Source organism: Neodiprion virginianus, chromosome 2, assembly GCF_021901495.1.
Source record: "Neodiprion virginianus isolate iyNeoVirg1 chromosome 2, iyNeoVirg1.1, whole genome shotgun sequence".
NCBI classification, from domain to species: domain Eukaryota; kingdom Metazoa; phylum Arthropoda; class Insecta; order Hymenoptera; family Diprionidae; genus Neodiprion; species Neodiprion virginianus.
The window spans coordinates 27,519,296-27,538,503 of record NC_060878.1 but is presented as its reverse complement, the minus strand read 5'-3'; the positions used below and the strand labels follow the sequence as shown (position 1 = coordinate 27,538,503).

The 19,208-nt window shown below is 41.1% G+C and overlaps 1 protein-coding gene across 1 annotated transcript; it reads right to left on the bottom strand.

Annotated features, from left to right (window-relative positions):
- Nucleotides 1–1,660: 1,660 nt before the first annotated feature.
- On the bottom strand, nt 1,661–19,165 carry LOC124297914 (dynein axonemal heavy chain 7-like). The gene is made up of 53 exons (XM_046749321.1): nt 19,077–19,165; nt 18,416–19,017; nt 17,852–18,290; nt 17,617–17,768; nt 17,394–17,547; nt 17,134–17,283; nt 16,685–16,864; nt 16,188–16,564; nt 15,822–16,043; nt 15,448–15,745; nt 15,016–15,363; nt 14,664–14,929; nt 14,427–14,580; nt 14,140–14,366; nt 13,872–14,073; nt 13,547–13,781; nt 13,358–13,473; nt 12,983–13,261; nt 12,644–12,901; nt 12,284–12,568; nt 11,967–12,215; nt 11,554–11,899; nt 11,306–11,475; nt 11,105–11,236; nt 10,792–11,013; nt 10,272–10,723; nt 10,004–10,201; nt 9,776–9,923; nt 9,463–9,675; nt 9,225–9,397; nt 8,787–9,096; nt 8,471–8,716; nt 8,149–8,378; nt 7,858–8,077; nt 7,584–7,772; nt 7,120–7,494; nt 6,878–7,050; nt 6,512–6,757; nt 6,153–6,440; nt 5,885–6,076; nt 5,584–5,810; nt 5,095–5,465; nt 4,838–5,018; nt 4,584–4,772; nt 3,906–4,503; nt 3,633–3,843; nt 3,541–3,549; nt 3,428–3,445; nt 3,339–3,347; nt 2,955–3,189; nt 2,712–2,863; nt 2,342–2,623; nt 1,661–2,230 (listed from the first exon to the last, which is right to left on the bottom strand). The coding sequence occupies exons 2-53, from the start codon at nt 18,766–18,768 to the stop codon at nt 2,024–2,026; spliced, it is 12,156 nt and encodes a 4,051-aa protein (XP_046605277.1). The 5' UTR covers nt 18,769–19,017; nt 19,077–19,165; the 3' UTR covers nt 1,661–2,023.
- Nucleotides 19,166–19,208: the final 43 nt, after the last annotated feature.

Genomic DNA, 19,208 nt, shown 5'->3' with positions numbered 1-19,208 from the left:
CCCCAACGATCCCGAGCACCGTAGTCACATAGAAATCGTCTCTCATTCCCTCAGTCGCCGCCAGTGTGCGCTGCCTATTTACAATCAAACAATCGCGGGAATTTCGAATGGAAATATAGAGTCAATTTTTTAACAATAAATCCGTGAAAACGAGACTAGGAGTTGCTATCTCTCCCTATCAAAAAAAAAACATCGCCGACAATCAGCTTTTCATCTTAATCAAAATTAGCGCATCCGCGATGTATTACAGTTACTCTGATTTTTTTTTCATACGAACACTTTCCGAGAAACAATCCGTCTTTATGTTCCTCAGTCAACGCCATTAGTAACATATTCCATAACGATAGGCAGTCACGAACGGCGTTCGTACTAGAATAAAGCCTTTTAATTCCATATATCATAAAATAATCATCACCAGTATCATATTTCATTTGGAAAATCTAACTTTGACATGTTGATGAACTAAGAAAATGAAAATAAAAAATCATTACGGCTTATTATTTTCAGCCCTGGAATAAGAAATTTCACCTATTTAAAGCTCTTATATACATGCTAGTGAGGCTAAATATTAGATATAATCTTGCATAGAACGCAAATATCGATATTCCATAGCTATTCAGACAGCTGCTTCTTAAGACATGTGTTCTACCCAGGAAGTAAGAAAAAAAGAGGCGAACCTCAAGCTTGCATGCCAGCAAAAATTCGGTCCGTTTTTAGTGCAGAATTAATAGTACCGATTTTCTTCATTCACCTTATAATAACTTCACTTTTCACATTTCCCACCATCCGTGCATTTTATTGGTTTGCAAAGTAAGTCAAACAATAAGAATGCTTGGATGGTAAGAAATGTGAAAAGTGAAATTACAGAATCGACCCCCAGACCTTTCTCCTTGAGCGCTCGAGTGGGACTGCTCTCACCTCCTTCTCTCTCGCGAGCTACTCGCGCGCTTTGCGCTTCTTCCTCTGCGCATGCGCGCTACTCGCTTACTCCCCCCACTCTCCGTCTTCCCTACACTCGGATGGCGTACAACTTCCCGCGCTCATCATATCACATGAATGGGGAAAGGTCGTTCGTAATAGATACAATAGTACATAGGTGTAGGCAACGGAAAACGTATTTACTCGACCAACGATAAGAAAAAATATAAAATTCTGTAGCTAGGGGAACAAAGTAAAATTGAAAACTTACCGGAATCAAAAATGAGAGCTGGTTGGAGGTTAAGCTCGGTCGGTGACAATATGGTCCAAAATAATAAGAAATTGCAAAAAAGTGCAAATATTATCATTTTCGACGTGGCGCACCATCCACAGTTTTTCATTTTATTTTTAGTCTGGACTAATTCGTGTAAATAATATCCGCAATACACAACTATCCGAGGGCTGCATCCGTTAACGGAAGAATTTACTCAACGGCTGCTCGTATTCACAGTGCATTGGATAATTATAATCAGAATTATTCGCGGATAAATGAACTGTGATGAACAATGATAGATGTCTACAAAGTGTTAGCTTGAAGTAATAAAACGTCTACTCAACACTTGTCACCATCAGCACCTGTTTTCATATCAATTGGATTTGTTTCAACATAGCCGTGCTCTGTCCACTGAAGCACTAATTGGTTGTTACACAAATATACTATCCCTAACAAGCAATTATCTGCAGTTTTCATATTTATTGTGTATTATTGCGCCACCTGAGCGATTATTACGTCAATACTTGCTATGCAAATAATTACATCGTGAATAGTTTCCACCGTTTCAGTTGAATCTCTGAGCATTTTTCTTGATGTTCACTGGTATTTAATTTAATAATCATGAACCAACGATATAATTATTTAATTTTTTTGATTACAGTAAATCTCGTTGACTATTTGGTTCGTATTTTAATCTAACACCGTGGAATTGAAAAACGTATTAAAATTAATATTTAAAAAAAAAAGCAAGACTGCTCCAGGTTCGCAATTATACTAAAAGTTACAATCATATCTCATTATTCTCGATATATTCTCGATGAGGGCTTTGAATCACTGAGAAAGTTGACATAGCATTGCGACCCCCCGGATGATCCAGTGTTCCGGTGGTTTGTTCGTTGGGAGCCATATAGCGATCACAAAATTTGTAGAATGTCCAGTGGTAGATAAAACACCTCTACGTTCACTAGTTTTGTACACTGGACAAGTGTAAGTCAGTCTTTCGGGTACGTCTTCTTTTTTCATTGGCGTTAACAAGAGCTGAAACAGTCGAGTATGTAATTTTTAGCGAAATTCGCAAGCTGAAAGGTGTGCGGCTATCTTTACTTATGTATTTTATTCATCTTTTTACACTATGAAACTATTTCTTACGAAAGGCACATCGTCGTGAAGGACTTTTGGATGGCTTTCATCCAGCATCATTTCAGTCATATCAAACCTGGCACCGTCTAAAAACAGTCCGTAAATGTAGATACCGTCTTCAGGAGGCTGCGTGAAATTTTTTTCCTTTTGTGGCGTGAAATCGTATACCAGGAGATCGATGGGGATGTGATATTTTCTTGCATAGTTCTGCCTAGCTCCGGTGAGAAACGCTTGCGTGAAATAGAATCCGGATATCCAGAAAGTAATCGGGGGGCCCTCTTCAAACCAGAGCTGAAAAGAACAAAATATTATCTGCCTAGCTAACTATTTTCTATTTTTTGATATACTTTAACTTAACAAAGCAGTACAACACGTATACCTGTAGGAAAGCCAATCGTTGTAGAAAATCGTTAACATAGCTGCCGAGCGGTTTTAACGACGGATAGGAATTCTGTTTCCATAATCCAGGGATTCTTCCCGTCAAAATGGATCCCACGACTTCTTCCAGCTCATAAGACATGGACACAAATCCTTTTGTCCAATAGCAAAAATAAAAATTGCAGTTATAAAACTGTACTTTGAAATTCATTTTCCGCGAAATCAGTTAGGTAGAAATTAGTACCTTTGATTGCCTTTTGAACATTGATAAGGCTACTTCTGATGCACTGTAGAAGCTTGTTGAATCGTCCCATTTCTTGAACCAGAACAGTATTCATACTTTGATTGTATGAGGTTGGATAACGTTCTAAGGCTTCGACAAGATCGAAGTCATTTGGCAATCTGTTCAGAATATCGCTGGATACCGAAAACACGATTTCATCTGCTGATTTTCCGCTGCTGTCCGTGTCACCAGTTTCCTGTGTCAAAAAACAGACGATGAGGATATTTCAGGTTCCGCAATATATGAACGTAACGTATTGGTCAATTAAGCCACTTATCAACGAAAAAAATTATCAATCATTATATTACTCTGTCGTGTACGTTAAACAAGTTGGAGGTGAATTACCTTTAGTTTCTGTATAGCAGCATAAAAACAATATCCATGTAATGATAAACGTGTAGTGAAAGATTGGACTAAGCGAATTGACTACCTACCTCCAGCGTCCATAGATCCTACAGTAGCAGTAATTGGAATAAAAGAGATGTTCATTAATGATATACTAGGGAAACTACGGTTATGCATTACTAATTCTAGCACCCATACATACCGTCCGATCCTAGCAGCGTGAAAGCATGAGCACTCAATGAAGAACGGAACTAAGTTAGAAAAAAGGCACTAATTTTATGTATATGGTTTTACCTGAGTCAAGAGCACCGATTGGAACAGAAGATCAGTTTCTTGCCCTTCTTTGATGATGTCTGCATTCTCGTTCATCCCAAACACACTTGGTCCAGTAATCAAGGGCAAGTTTTTGGTGTACTCCATATAGGCTTCGTATTCTTTCGCAGATGGGCAATAATAAATTGTAGATGATGAATCATAGTAGTAAACTTCTTGTTCGATGACTTCCCTGAAATTATTTTTGTTCGATTAAAGGACTTGAAAGTCTTGAACAGCAACGGTTATACCTACTTGCAGTAAAACTTAGCCAGGATTGTAACCAATGTCCGTCTATCCCACTCGTCTGTAACCCTTCCTCCATAATTGCACTCCCCTGTCAAGTATTTGAGAGCCTCATACTGCACGTCACTGTATTGGTTTAGAAATATGTGAAGTTGGAATACGCTGATGCGCAAATCGGTCTCATTGAACTCGTATGGAGTGTTCCACCCGATGGGTCCAAATTTCCTCCTCTCTTGCACAATAGCGTGGAAAAAGCACAAAGAGTACAGGAGTTTCTTAAAGGTGTCGCTTTGGGTACAGGATTCATAGAAATCGGAATCCGAGATGGGATCACTTAGATATGAGCGTATGATGTTTGCGCGAAGGCCACTCGGTGGTTCGTTGGTCATTTTGACACCATTTTGGAGAACTGATACTGGGAAATAATCAGCGGGGTAGCTGGTCAGCCACAATCGAAAGTCAGGGTGAATCGTATCAGGGAGCAAGCCCTCGCAAATCTTCTCCAAAGTGCACATCCAACTCTTGGCCAGGTGGCAGTTTTGCAGTACCACCCAATAGCCGAATTTCACTCCGTCGTTTATCAGCTTCACAGCTATTGGGCCTTGGCCTAATTCCAGAGAAAGCGTACAATTACAATGCAATGGACTTCGTCTTATAATTGGTCTGATATCTCCAATCAATCATCACCTTGCCCTAAGGACAGAGAAAATAGTTTTTCTGCTCCAAATCCCTGGTCGTCAGCAAATTTCAGCAATACTTGATTCGGATCGGCTCCAGGTGTTAAAACGAAGATAAGCGGTACGCAGCAGTGAGAATCGGCATATGACGCTGCTAGATCGAAAGGTGGAGGCTCCACAAACTGCCTACCCATTTCGGCTGGAAGACGTGCATTTCGAGTATTACTTATGTACTTAGCAGAGATTTATCACCATATTTCTCACCTTCCACGAAAGCCTGAACTGCTGGCACTATTTTGTCTGGTCGAATACATCTCAGGATCAACATTCGTTCCATATGCTTAACATCATCAAACGGAACAGGTAGAGTTGCGTATTGGGGTTGTTTCTCGTCAAAGAATGACTTCCAAGCTGATAAATTAGCGGTAAACGATTCTTTGATTCCCTATTGAGTGAAGAGAAATGCCATGTTGTTACATGATTCAAACAAATAAGGTCGGAGATTTGATGTTTTTATCAACCTTGAAACCCTCAATGGTATCCAATCTGCAGAGTTCATTCCAAGATTTGACTGGAAGCCAACTAGTTGGATTTTCAAATGGATTGTCTAAGCCGATTCCACCGGTCAGAAGAAACATCCAATGAGGCATTGAGACTTGTCCGTCTTTGTTCAATAAATTGATGACGAGTAGAAACGAGAATAGCAGCTTGTCCTTTTCGAACAGAGAGCGACATATGTTTACGTAAAGAGAGTACGTAAAGTATTTTGTCAGATCAGCCAAACGTAATTGTACGTCGTCGAGCTGCTCAGTGTTTTCGATAGCTGCCTTGAAGAGATTCACAAACCAGGCCAGCGAATACTGATACATCGGGTCTATGTTGGCCAATACAGCTGTAAAGCATCAGTGAATCAAATAATTTTCCTTATGATAATTCAATATTGAAAGCAAAATGATAAAAATAATATTAAATTAAAGAATGTGACATATCAGGCCGTGATAGTATCTCACCAATGGTGAAAAACAGAACCGTAGAATAAACGGCGATCGGAGTGTACTGCAGTCGAGCAACGTCGATCGACTTCTCAGTGATTTCAGCTGCTGCTTGCTTGATTTGAATATCGTTGCTCAAAACTTTTGACGAGCTTAGAATGCTAATGGCTCCTTCATCCTCCAGGATGTTACCTTCAGAAGCTGACAGAACTTCCAGGATTTTGTCTTCTGTCTCTTTCAACATCCTGTGTTCACGAATAAATTATAATTATCTGTATGTCAAAACTGTGTATGCTCAGATACGAATGCATCGTTTTACTTTTTATTGGCAGCTCCTTGAACGATCAGAGCATTTTTCTCTGACTCAAGATCTGGTCGTTCTTTTGCAACTACTATTCCAAGGAGTTGATCTTCCAGTCCACCAGGTGTGATCACGAAATTTAACAAGGTTACCTTTACCGCTACTTCAGGCAAATAGTGAGGATTCTGCAGTTTCGTTGTAATGTAGAACCTGTAATATTAAAATTGTTCTTATTCATAGCAAGCCCTGATGAAGATCTTTATTTGGTCTCCCACGGTGTGCGTGCCTGAAATTATGACTGTATTCCACGATTGTATCTCCTAGCTTGATGCACAGTGCTCCACCCTGCTTGAAGGTCTGCTTCATCAAAACTGGTTCCAGCAAAGCATCCAGCTCTTCACCAACATTTTCTAACAGAAGCGGAAGTCCAAATTGTATTGCGTTTTCTAGAGCTCTTGTGTAGTCTCCTTGTGTTAGGCGAATGATGCTCATGTTGTTTGCTTTTTCCATATTCTTCACCCACTTGTTGGCTTGTCCTTGAGGGTCGATCATGAGTGGCCATCGACAAGCATTTCTAAATAATAATCGAAACATTTCGAATTAAGGACAACTGGCTATCTTCGTCAGTAATTTTTCATAACTTACGTTACTATAATTCCATTGTCGATAGAGAATGAATCACTGGGGAGACCAAATATATTCCACGATCGAATAAGCACAGGATCGCCCAAAGTATCCCTCAATTGAAAATCTTCGGTACATGTTACTTTTAAGTCAGTACACAGTTTTACCCATTTCTCAACTTGACCTACACGGAATGGGGTTGTGTAAGGACCAAGATACGCCACTATCCCCGAACCGATTATAATGTCTCCAGTTAGTTGAAAATATCTGGTAAAAAAGTTAAGTGAATTACGACTATCTAATTATGATCTTCTTTTACATGTCACAAGTTCCGCGGCAGTCTTGGTTTATAAACGTGACAAAATGCTTGATTATAAAAAACACTACCTTTCACCCAACGACTTTGCACTCTCTGACCACCGCGTATATTCGCCACCTAAGCCACCTATAAGTTCTTCAGCTCGTCTTAGTTTTTGCTCACAGTCTGTAACCTTATCCATCATTCCCTGGTAATCGGCTTTGCGAGTCTGCAAGACGTCTTCAAGTGCCGTCAGTTTAGCCTGAGACCAATGCAATTTGTGTGAACTTAAAAAAGATTAGTTAATCTATTACCAGCGAAAAATAATTACCTGGACTTGTCGAAGCTGTTCACGCTTGATCGCAAGTTCACCCATGGCTTCATTGTACTTTGCTTGCGCTTCGGCCAAAGCTCTTTTCTTCGGTGCAACAACTTTAGCTACTTTGTCGTACTCGGATATAGCATAAACCCAGCGACATAAGCCTTCGCAGGCGGTTGATGCGGTCTTGATTTTGTCAGGATCGAAGTTAATGTTGGTTAAATAATCTTTCCGTATCTTCTCCATCACACGTTCAGGGATATTATCCTTATCATAATTTATCAAGGAATCCATGAACTTTATGTCGCTCAAAACTTTTAACGATGCTTTCCAATAATCATCGCACAACTTTCCATCAGGTCCCTGTACTCTCTCCGGTTTGACTTCCTGTAGATCAAGAGAGTCACTTAATGCAGCACAGGTATCACACGAGTTGAAATGACCGAAATTAAACCTCACGGTCAAAAAGTGCTAACCTTGAGAATGCAGATGCTTTCCATAACTAATTTCACACCAGCAGGTGGATTCTTCATTGTTTTGACCACCGCGATATCGGCAGGTGTCAGGGTGTTCAAAGCGGCATTAGCACGATTCAGAATCGGCATTGCCTGCTCTAAGTTTGCGTCACATTCCGACTTGATTTTAGATGCTGCTGCTGCTACTTCCTACAAAGTTCAATCAGTGCCTGAATACCGAAGGAATGGAGAGAGCGGTGTAGTTGACCAAGCATAGAAAAATAGCTCATCTCACCTGTGCTGCTTCTTCATCTACTTTAACAACTTTCTCCACTTCGGCCACTTGGACACTCTCGGCTTCAACGTGTTCAAGTATTTGCTGAACTTCACTCGCTGCAGTGACAAGCATTGGTTGTAATTCCCTTAAGGTTTCTTGCATTTCTTTGACTTGCTGATTGGTGTTGTCTAATTTATCTAGACCTCCTTCGTACCGCGTTTTTGCAAATATCACCTCGCTGAAAATCATGAAGGTTTCAACGCAGATTTGAATTAGTCAGGTTGAATATTACAGTGAATTGAAACTTACCCTCGTTTCTTTTCTAATAGTGATTTGAACGTGTTGATTAATTCCAAGTATGACGTTGGAGTTACATATGTCCTCCGGCGTACCCTTGTAAAAAATTCCTTGCTCATCTGCTGCGTTGACATGTGAAAGTACTGGCACATGTCAATACACGCCATCCTTTCTGCTTCAGGAAGTTCAATTTCACCCAAAAATCGAGTCGCTACCGCTAACAGTGCATCCTCTGGCCACAGCTGATTGGGATCAAATAATCACGATCCAATTGAGATCTGAGAAGGAGATACCCTGGTGACCCAAGAAATGAAGGGATGCAGAAAGTGCTAACCTGGAGCCAGTCGATGGTGCAGCAATTAACCAGAGCTGGAAATTTCCGGATTCTGTTGCGAAAACCATCGCCGATTGGAGACATTGCCACAACAATATGTAATTGATCACGAGCAATCTGGACGAAGAAGTTGAACAGCGCTACTGGACTGCCATCAGTTTGTACAGACTTTTCTCTTTGGCGATCGATCTGTCGCATTTTTTCGCAAATTTCTGCTCTCTCGTCAGCAGAAAATAGATTCGGAACCTGTAAGATCATTTATAGTAGATGTACCTAATGTGGAAAAGCTTTTAAAGTATAATCTTAGGTAACTGACCTCTCCAGAATTCAACATATTGCTAATGTCCTCCAAAAAACTTTCTTCCTTGATCTGCGTGTCGGTAAAAAGGAAAGTAGAATGTAGATCTGTTGCGGTGCTTTTCATCAGGATGACTTTGAGATCATCGTGCCACTCATTACTACCATATTGTTTGCTGATTTCGACTTGGAAAAGTTCATATTCGGAGATGTGTGCAGCCAATCTAGTAAGGGATTGTCTACCGGATCCTCCAACTCCAACCAGGAGGGCATGGCTACGCGGCTGCTTTATGATCCGGCATATTTTTGAAAGATGCTCGATTGCAAATCTAAATGAATCAGTTGAAATATTTATCAACTTATGCGTAGTAGCAGTACTCTAGTATCAATCACCCATATATTTTACTTCACATTAAATTTACAGCATTCTGATAAAGTTCAACTCAGTGGGGGTTACCTGAATAGCACCAGATTCATTGGCTTTTTTGTCATCGAGTTGAACTCTGCAAGATACGCTTCGACTATTACTCTGAGGTTATCCAGGTCTTGGACTTCCTGGTACTGACGTATGTCAACTTTTGGATCAGAGAAGTCGCAATATAACAAATTCCGAAGTTCGAAGTCGCCAACCTAGGAATGCGAAGAAACTATTGTAACAGTACCCTTCGAGTGATTAGATGCTACCGATATCTTACAGGCCCTTTCTTATCCGCGGTCAAATCGCTGAACATATGGTCCATGTCTATTTCCATTCTCTCCTGAACGGTTCTGTGAAGTTGATCGATAAGCCAGTTGGTATCTGTCTCGTCGACCAATCTGTCTCCGTACACCCGGAGTATCTCATGAACCCAGAGTCGTTTCATGTTGACCAGTGTCGGCATTGTTTCCGGAACAGACAAGAGCACGCCCTATAGTGGAATTAAATGTTGTGCCATCAGCAACGGAAGATGCAGTAAAACTTCATGGTATGGTTGTTCGCGACGTTGTGAACGTAGTGATTTCGCCTACCTGTATTACCCTCGAGAAATCACGAAGATTGAATAAGTAGTGAGACTTAGCAGGGGTCGGTAAAAGATGCCTGAGACTCTCTTTGTAGATGTCCATGGTTGCCATAACAATCTGTTCAATGCACGGGTCAAACTCTTTGCTAAATCCTCTGGAGAGATGAATCGTGATATTAGATTCATTATCCTACTTGGTAAATAATTTGGTTATTCTGCCAGCCACAGTTGTTACCTAGTGTCTAAATGCCAGAGCACAATTTTACTGAATATTGTGATCATAACGTCGTCTTCGAACTCTGATATAGTTAACGCGAAGAAATGGCGTTTGAATCTTGGTGTGACATCTTTACCACTACCACCTGGTGGTCCCATGGCACACATCAACTGAATCTCGATAAGTTTCACCGGGACAATTTCCTTTCTATCATACCTGCAAATTATCTTCGATATTTACGTGACCTCACAACCACAGAACAAAAGATATATCCTTTGATTTTTACCACTGCCAATGGTCTAGCCATTGCCTCAACAACTCGATCGGGGGCTGAGCTCCGTAGATTTCTTTCAAGGGCATAGAAACATCATCCACAAAAATGACCCACCGCTTTCCAATCGGTGGACCATATACACCCTTTCTACGTTTATCTAGCTTGCTCATTATGATGTCTTGGGTTTGATTAGCGGTTGTTTGTGCCGAGAAATTTATGAATAAGGGTTTGTAGATATTTGTGTTGTTCTTTCTCAGCAGAAAGTCCACGATGTAAACTGATTTTCCAGTGCCAGTCGGGCCCACAAAAAGTACAGGCTTTTGATGTTGGACCAGTAATTGAAAGAGGGTTATATATCTGACTGTCTCTACCGTTGGCACGATAATCTGATTCACCGGTATATCACGGGGAATAGGTGGTGCATTGATCAATTCATCGGACCATAATTTCCATTTTCCTTTACCCTGGTGAATGTAAATTTTCCTTTAGTGTTCGAAGTTCTGTTTCCAATACAGTAATTCCGTCTAAATACCTCTCGTATGAATCTGTAGTCGAAAACAAGTCCGTCCTTTGGCATGATGAATATGTACGGTTTAATTGGAGGATCAATGGGTTTGGGCAATCTAAACTCTTCGAGTAGGACTGCGGGAAATTCTTTTTCCAGTAAACCTCGGAAGAGTCTACTGAACTTTTCTCTGTGACGTGCCTCCAGTGTTCCACCCATAGCCCAGATACAGGAGAAAAAGAACGAGCCCTGGTACGTGGAGCATTAAACAATACTGAACCGCAGTAAGCAATCATCAATCAATAAACCTAAGCCTTAGATCGTTTATAATATATCTTACCTCCGTTTGTGCCCTGAGGTCCATATCAGACATACCTTCCAAAAACTTTTCGTCGTGGAAATCTTCCAAGAAGCAGTCCATGAGGTACATCAGTGATCGTACTAAATTTGAATCAGGCATCGGTGCGAGTTCCTGGATTAAGAAAATCAAGCTTTATTCACCAAGCCAATATAATAGGATTCTAAAGACATCTTTAATTACCGTGACGCCACCTCTGCGCAATAAGTGTAACAATGGTCGACAAAAACGGAAAAATAGGCAGTCTCTCACGAAATTCTTCAGCCACTCTCCTAATGCCTTGGGAACTTCTTGAAGCCAAGACACAAGCAAGGGTGTCCACCCTAAAGCCACTGGTTCCATGTAAATCATACCTGTTGAGTTGACTTTGTTTAGGAAAGCATAATTATATTGTTACTATGACTTATTTTTATATTTCTTATATTCATTACCACATCGAGATACCGTAGCAGGTGAGGCAACCTCGAGGTCCATCGGTTCGAAAATCAAATTGGTGGTTGGTGCCAGCTGGATAATTTCTCCGCTCATTAGGCACAACTTTTTGTTATCGTCTAAAACAGTATTCATGTTTTCTATCCACACCGCGTCCACTGGCCCATCGAATATAAGCCACTTGCGATTATCATTTGTGGACACGGCAAAAGCCCGATAACTTACAGCCAATACTCCGTCGCTCCACTCATGTGATGCCCCGTCAAACTGGCCGTAAAGTTGACCCATCGTAATAGACTTCGGATTAATTACAGTTATCTCAACTTTATGCTCGTCCATTAATTGCTGTAACAATAAAGATGATTAGCTCTAAATAGTAAAGACGAGAAATGGGTGAGCAATGATCTCATACCCGTTGCTCGATCAACTCCAATGCGTCAGCGAGCATTCTATAAGCTGTCGTTTTTCCACCAAAAGGATACCCGACGATCATGAAACCGTGCCTCACGATCATCATTTCGAATATTTGCTGGATTTTTTCTAGGAATACTGGCGTGCATTGAATGTTAGCCTTTTCACACGCGTCCCGAGCACAAGTATTCAAATCAGTATAGTCAGGTTCAGGAAGAACCACGTTAGGGAATAGATCTGAAGCAATACCCTGTGGGTTTCAACGTTATTTTTCATTTCATATACGTTGAAAATTGTACCATAGAAACTGAAACTCACATGAAAGAGTGGCAAGTCATGACTGAGGAATTTCGGAAGGTTGACATCTTTAATGCTGCGTAGCATGAGTATGTCTTCATTCTCGTTTGGATACTTCAATTTCAAATTTCCAGCAGCTACGAGTACGGATTTCACAGCTCTCATTCCGTAATCGTAATGGCATTGACTTGATAGCTGTTCCGAGCAGAGTCTGTAGGCCATCACGATTTTCACGGACAATGGTCGCGCGCTATAGAAGCCATATGAGTATAATGTGTTCTCTGATATTAATCCGTAATCTGGTACCTACAGAGTTGAAAATACAAGTCTAACAATCATTCTGAAATATGTTCAAGTTGACAATCTCGCGGTATCACTGACCATCATGGCAACAGAACGGAAAAGAGCTTTCAAGTTGTCCGGAAGCTCCGATCTTCCGGCATAACCAGGATTCATGGTGATGAAAACTGCGCAAGTGGGATCCAGGGTCAGTTGAGTGCCTTCAAAAATCAGCGTTTGCTTTCCTGATTGAATACCGCGTTGGATGGTGAGGATTTGTTGAGCAACTACCGAGAGGACCTCGAGGTCGATGCGATTGAACTCGTCGAAGCATGACCACGCTCCACATGATGCTAGGCCCTGCATATTGGAGATAATTTTTACGTATCATGTAGCAGAAATTTCACCATAGCAGATATGTTACGATCCAGTCAACCGTACCTTGAAAAATTTACCAAGGGCAAGGTAGTCCAAACCGTCGGAACAATTGAATACGACGCACTGCTTAGCGACAGCCTTTGCCAGGTCTTTGGTAGTCTCTGTCTTGCCAGTACCTGCAGGACCCTCTGGAGCTCCACCAAGATGCAGACTTAAAGCACCAAACAACGTTCTATAGCACCTGTCTGTTAACGGGGTTATAACAAGTCGCGGTGAGTTTCCAAGATATTCGTAACCGTAGCGCAACGAAGAATTGATCATCATTGTTTGCAAGTTATCCATCTGTGAAATAATTCGGAAAAATTGATGATGTTGCATATAGATTTTTCGACGGAAAATGAAGGTGTGATCGATTTTTATCATTCTCGAAGTTCTCACCTGCCAGTAGTAACGCATCTGACACAGCCATTTGAAATCCATTTCCGACTCAACTTGATCTTCCCACAATCCCACCAAAACATCTCGAGCATGAACATCTAACGTGACCAGCGCTCCTAGCAAATATTACGAAATATTCGTAGTGCAATATGTGCAAGTCCGCAGTGTCAGAAAATGTCCCCCTCTTACCTAATGTCGTTCGATTCTGGATGGACAGTTTTCCACGCACCAGAATGATGATCTGGTTCAGATTATAGTTGCACTTTTCAATATATTCCTTCAGCCCTTTTTGTCCTTGAGAAAAAGCTGCCGTGACTTCAGCAGTCCAGTACATTTGTCCGATACAGAGAACCGTCTGCCCTGGCCAGTCTAGCACCCACTTTGACCTGAGTTTCTTTGGATAGGTGTTTTTCGCATTTATAACCTATCCATTGGAGTGGGAGAAAGATAAAATATCATCAATACCGAATTACAGTAGTGGCATTATTGAATTAAATTTGTTCAGAGTACACACCATAGCGCGTACACTTTTTTTCATGTCATCTTCAAGTTGTAAGAGCCACTTCTCGACCTGTCCCCGAGCCGCTGAAGTGTCGATTACAAACTCGAGGGTAACTTCTTCACCTTCGGACGATCTCATTGCGGTAACTTCCATGTCTTCGGTGAAATTCAATTTCGCTATCCCTTCGAAACATTTTTTCAAGTGAGGTTGAACTCTAACGGATAAAAAGAAATGCTGAACTTCGCTTATGCCACACTTGACGTTGAGCAGATAGACTTACCTAGTTGGATCCTTGGTTTCAGACAAAATTTCCAACAACTCGTCATTGGATAGGAAAAAGAATCTGGCGAAGTACAATCTCTTTTTTTCCAAGTATTCATTCAATCCTTTTTGAATAAGTTCCAAGAGTCCCATACTTTTTTGGAGACGATCGAGCATCTTCTCAATTTCGACTACCGTCAAAACTCTGGGATCGGATATCACAGTGCCCATGATGTCTCGCCAAATCTAAATCAGAACAACATCCATATAACCATTGGTTCTCGTTTTTGAATATTTTTAACATGCCTTGTCAACAGCATTGAAGCGGCGTCCCTCCTCTGGCATCTGCTGCTGGATGTCAGGAGATGAGAAAATTGGCTCAAGATACATCCATGTCGATTGCACTTTCAACCAGTAATCGATAATATCTTGAAGTAAATGAAGTTTGGCTTCCCATTCTCTGGAAAGTTGAAAGATTCACAACCACAGTTATATTGTTGATAGCAACAGATTAACCATTCGTATTTGGGACTGACTACTTACAGAGTCTCACTCTCAAATGGTTTAATGTAGACAGAGTTCTTCATCGTCTGAGCCTTCGTCAGGTGGTCATCCAGCAGCAGTTGAATATCATCTACACTGGCCACAACGTATGTCCCAGTATCGCGATACGGAGTGACTGTGAACTCCATCTCTGTCCAGTCAGTATGCATTCTTTGAAGAGCCTTTTCCAAGTTGTTCTCTTTCGTTGCAGCCTCAGAAAGGGCCTCGAACTTATCCACGTACTCGTCCAGTCCGAAATCTAATATCTATGTATCATTGCATTGCCCGCAAATTATTGAATCATATAACACAAATCGATTTGAGAGCATTGTACGTCAATTAAATCACTTGCCTTTGCCAGTGTCATGTTATGATCGACTTTAATGGGAAAACCAACGAGCTCCGAAACCTGTTCCCAATGTCTAGCCTTCAGTCCAGGATTTCCCAACGTCATTATAACGGGTAGGTGTTCTTTGAATTCCTCGATTCTACATTTGATTGTTTCAGCCAATTTCCTGAGGATTGGCTCCTGGAAGGTCTTTTCGAGTTTGTAGACTGTACGATAAGCAACACCGACATCTGACTCAATTGTTTCAGGATCATATGACCCGATTTGAGCACTTGTCCACTTTTCATAGTTGGAAAGAAACTCGCAGGCAGCATCGAACAACTTTTTATAGGGCATTAGTCTGTCGGCAATCTGTTTTTGAGCGATGTACAATGAGTTGCTTTTCAATTGTGGATGAATCGGTTGAAGAATCCAAAAATGTATCAGCAAGTTTACCTTTTTACGCAGTGGATACTGCGATAATTCCCAGCCGAACATTTGCTCCTCCTCGTTGAATCTTTCGATTCTATCCATAGCCGCGATTAGTCGGTTCTCAAGACTTGTTGTCTTCTTTTTGTAACGAAATATCTCATCGACGTTACCCCAATACTGTATTTCGTCACACTGCTTCCAGTATAACTGTAAGTCTTGTTCGAATTTTTGAATTCGTACTGACAAAACTTCCTGATATTCAATCGTTTTCTGTGCCACTATTTCTCGGTGTTCTTTGAAGACAGAAGGCATGCGGTAGCACCTTTTCAAAGGAAAAAGTGTAAAATACTAAGAACGGAGATTAATTTGGGGGCAAAAACACAACGGTGAATCCCTACCAATGAAAAGCAGCATTCACTGATTTTATTTCAACAGGAGTGAGCAGGGAGTAGTCTGTCAAGAATATGATGTACTGCAGAACTTCTCTTAGCCTCTCTTCAAGCAAAAACACCAATTCAGTTTCAGCCTTCTTCACAAACTTTATGAGCTGCATTAGTTCAGGGGTCCCTGGCGGAGTGCAGAGGGCTTGATCAGCAATGGCTTCGTATTCCTCGCAGATCCTACAGATTGTAGTTTCCAAAAATCATCATTAGGAAAAATTAAGTTGTCAATAAGTCCCAATCGGACCAAATCCAAAGATTTGTTTCTTTTTCATGTGTGGAGCGAAACAGCGTTGAAAATCAATACAGAAATCCTTGGCTTACAATCTACATTTGTGCTGATAATCCGAAACCATCTCCAGTACGAGGGTTTCTTTTTGAGCAGCCGCCATTGATGCAATACTTTCAATCAGATGCGTTCTCCGTATGGCAAACATTCCCAAAAAAACTGTGTGTTCATTCGTCACAGGGATGTCCATGCTGAGCTGGTGAAACTTGTCGATTAGCACACCGTATTCTTGCAGATTGTGCGGGGGATCTGCGTCTATGAATTCAAAAACCGTTCGGTTTTCGTGATCATCGATCAATGACATGTACTGGTCAAAATCCCGTAGGCGTTGCTCTGGCCCGACACGTTGTTCTTCGATGAGATTGACGATTTGTTGACTGTAACTGTCGATGACTTCCCGAAGAATGACTGGCTGCCGTAGTTTGTGTGAAGCGTGATATTAGTGGAATTGGATTTAAAATATTCGCGACTTGGTAAAAAGTTATGACGTTCTAGATGTATGAATAGGTATTATCTCGAGTGGCGCACAAACCTGCAAGACCTTGACAGGTCCGTTGTAATCTTTGTACAATTTGACTTCAAGGCGAGGTACGTGTTTTACTGCCTCCAGAAGTGAAATCAACAGGGTGATCAAAGTGTCGGTGAAGTTCTTGAACGAAGGCTCGAACGTTAAGGTTTTATTTCTTATAATCACGTTCAAATTGAATCCACACTACCAAAGCGTATGATTGTTTAATTATTGAGAACAGGTAATTTTTATATACATTTTCTTTACAATCAATTCGACAAATATCTACTCGAGGAAAAATCATAAAACTTGGCACTTACATTTTTCACATTCAATATTCGCTTTGTCTGCATGAAAATAAATTTTGAAGTGAATATGAATATCGGTGTAGGCTAAATTCCTCGAGTTACAAATTGACGACTGCAGAAAAACTCAAAGATTCTCAAAAAAATAAAAATAAACTTGTCACTTACTCGGAAGCTCAAAATATAAGCCATGTAGTCTTTGATTGATTCCAAACAAAGATCACGGAGTTGGGATTCCATAATTGTTGCCAGGCAGTGGAAGAATTGCTCTCTTTTTCCTGGATTGCTTGCGCCTGGCAGCAATCCCTTTTTATGTCCCTGAAAACGTCCTTGAAGAAGTGAGGAAATCGCGGTAACGCTGTTTAACCTCATTCGATGGCAAATCCATTCAACCCTCATGATTTGAATAAATTTTCTACTGCACTTACAGCTGTAAATATGCGTAAGATTTTCGGAAACCAATTGTTACACAGCGCATCTTTAGCTTTCGCAACCATTCGTGAAAATCGCCAGTCAAAACTCTCCAGGTCATAGATCTCACCGTAGGTCTCGAGTTCTCTTTTGTTTATCAGCCGTAATTGACTACAAAAAGGCAGGAGAGAATTTTTCAAAATAAACAATTCAAAATCGGCAATGCTTTAGTGTACTCACTGAAATTCTCTGTACCAGAGATCCAGAGTCTTGCGAATGCAAGGGTTGTACAAGTTCAAAATCTTTTCTAACTTAGCCTGGGTCGCTTTATACCGAATACTGTGCTGTGGTGAAAAGTGTTTGATTTCGTAATTTTCATTAGATACTGTTTGCTGAAATATAATATAACATTGCGGTTGAGTATTTGTCTCTGAGGATCTTCATGGATAATCTGCATATCAGAAATGCGACCCACCACTTCTTCCTCCATATTTTCTGGCTTCAGCGGATCCTGAAGAACAAAATCAACAACGGATTTCTTGACGCTCAGCATGTAGTCGTCCAGAGCATCTTTTTCAAGCTGCTTTAAGATTTCTGGAAAGTGTTCTCTCCACTTAACGGGTATGAGAGCGATGATATTCTTCATCACCGCGACGTCGATTGGTCCAACATGAGCATTGTCGATACCGTGCAGAATGTAATAGTAATATCTGAGCAATTCTCGTTCATCCTCCGTTAACCAGCCATCCCCAGGATCACCAGGACACACATCGGCGGTTTCGTCGGCGGCAGATACGATCTTAACTACCTTTTCCCTGAATTCCTCACGCCGTTTACGCAGTGCCGTGTAGCAATTCATCTTGAAATTGAGCTCCTGCTGCCGGCGAGCTTTGGAAGGGGTGGACCTGATAAGCCTGTGTTCGAGACAAGTCCAAGAAAAGAAAAATATTAAAAGAATAAAACTATCATTCGGAGAATGATTCAAAGTGTAGTTTGAAACAAATTGGTTGTAAGTTACACGTATATAAAAACAATGCACCTCGGTATCTTTTCCTTAGGAAACTCAAAGAGCTGTTCAGGGAATGAAATGATTGGCTCCTTTTCGAAATTGTCTTCGGAGTGGTCATCCTCGTGTTTGGCGGGCTGAGAGTGTTTGCTCTGGTCCTTTCTTTTGGCACCTCTGCCAGGTCGTGCTCCAAAAGCCGAAGCAGCCCTAGTGGACTTTCTACAACGGTGACCGAACGAAAATCTTCCTCCGTGACAGGGCAATTTTTCCTTCTTGCAGGAGTCTGGTAACAACTCTTTAACACGGCACGTAAAATCTGTTCCACATTCATCTTCTCTGTCACAGTCTCCGAAAGAGGATGATGCCGCTTTGCTTAAATGATCCATAGTGCTTCCATGTGTGATTTAATTTCCTACGGTGTGGCTTGTTTCTGAATATTTAATGCCTCACTTTGAATTTTAGCTACAGCTGGAATGCTTAGCCACATTGAGGAAGTGCTCTTGATGTAGTGACTTATGACATTCGAAATCCGATCGGCTTGACAGAAAACTGTTGACCACATGGCGAGCTTGTCGGCAAACTAACAGTACCGATCAATGAATCATCTGTTATTTGTTTACTCAGTTCCATGGCAACTGAAAGGGGCAGATATCAGTTACGGTATACTTTGGGATCAATTTTCACCTACGCATACCTACGCATACCTTGAATCATGAATTCTTGCAAATTGAAACGAAACTTCGGGGTCTCTACGTTAAGATCCTCACATGCATCGATTCAAGGAATCGTTGTTAAATCTTTCTTTAAATCTCCCTGAGAAGCAACA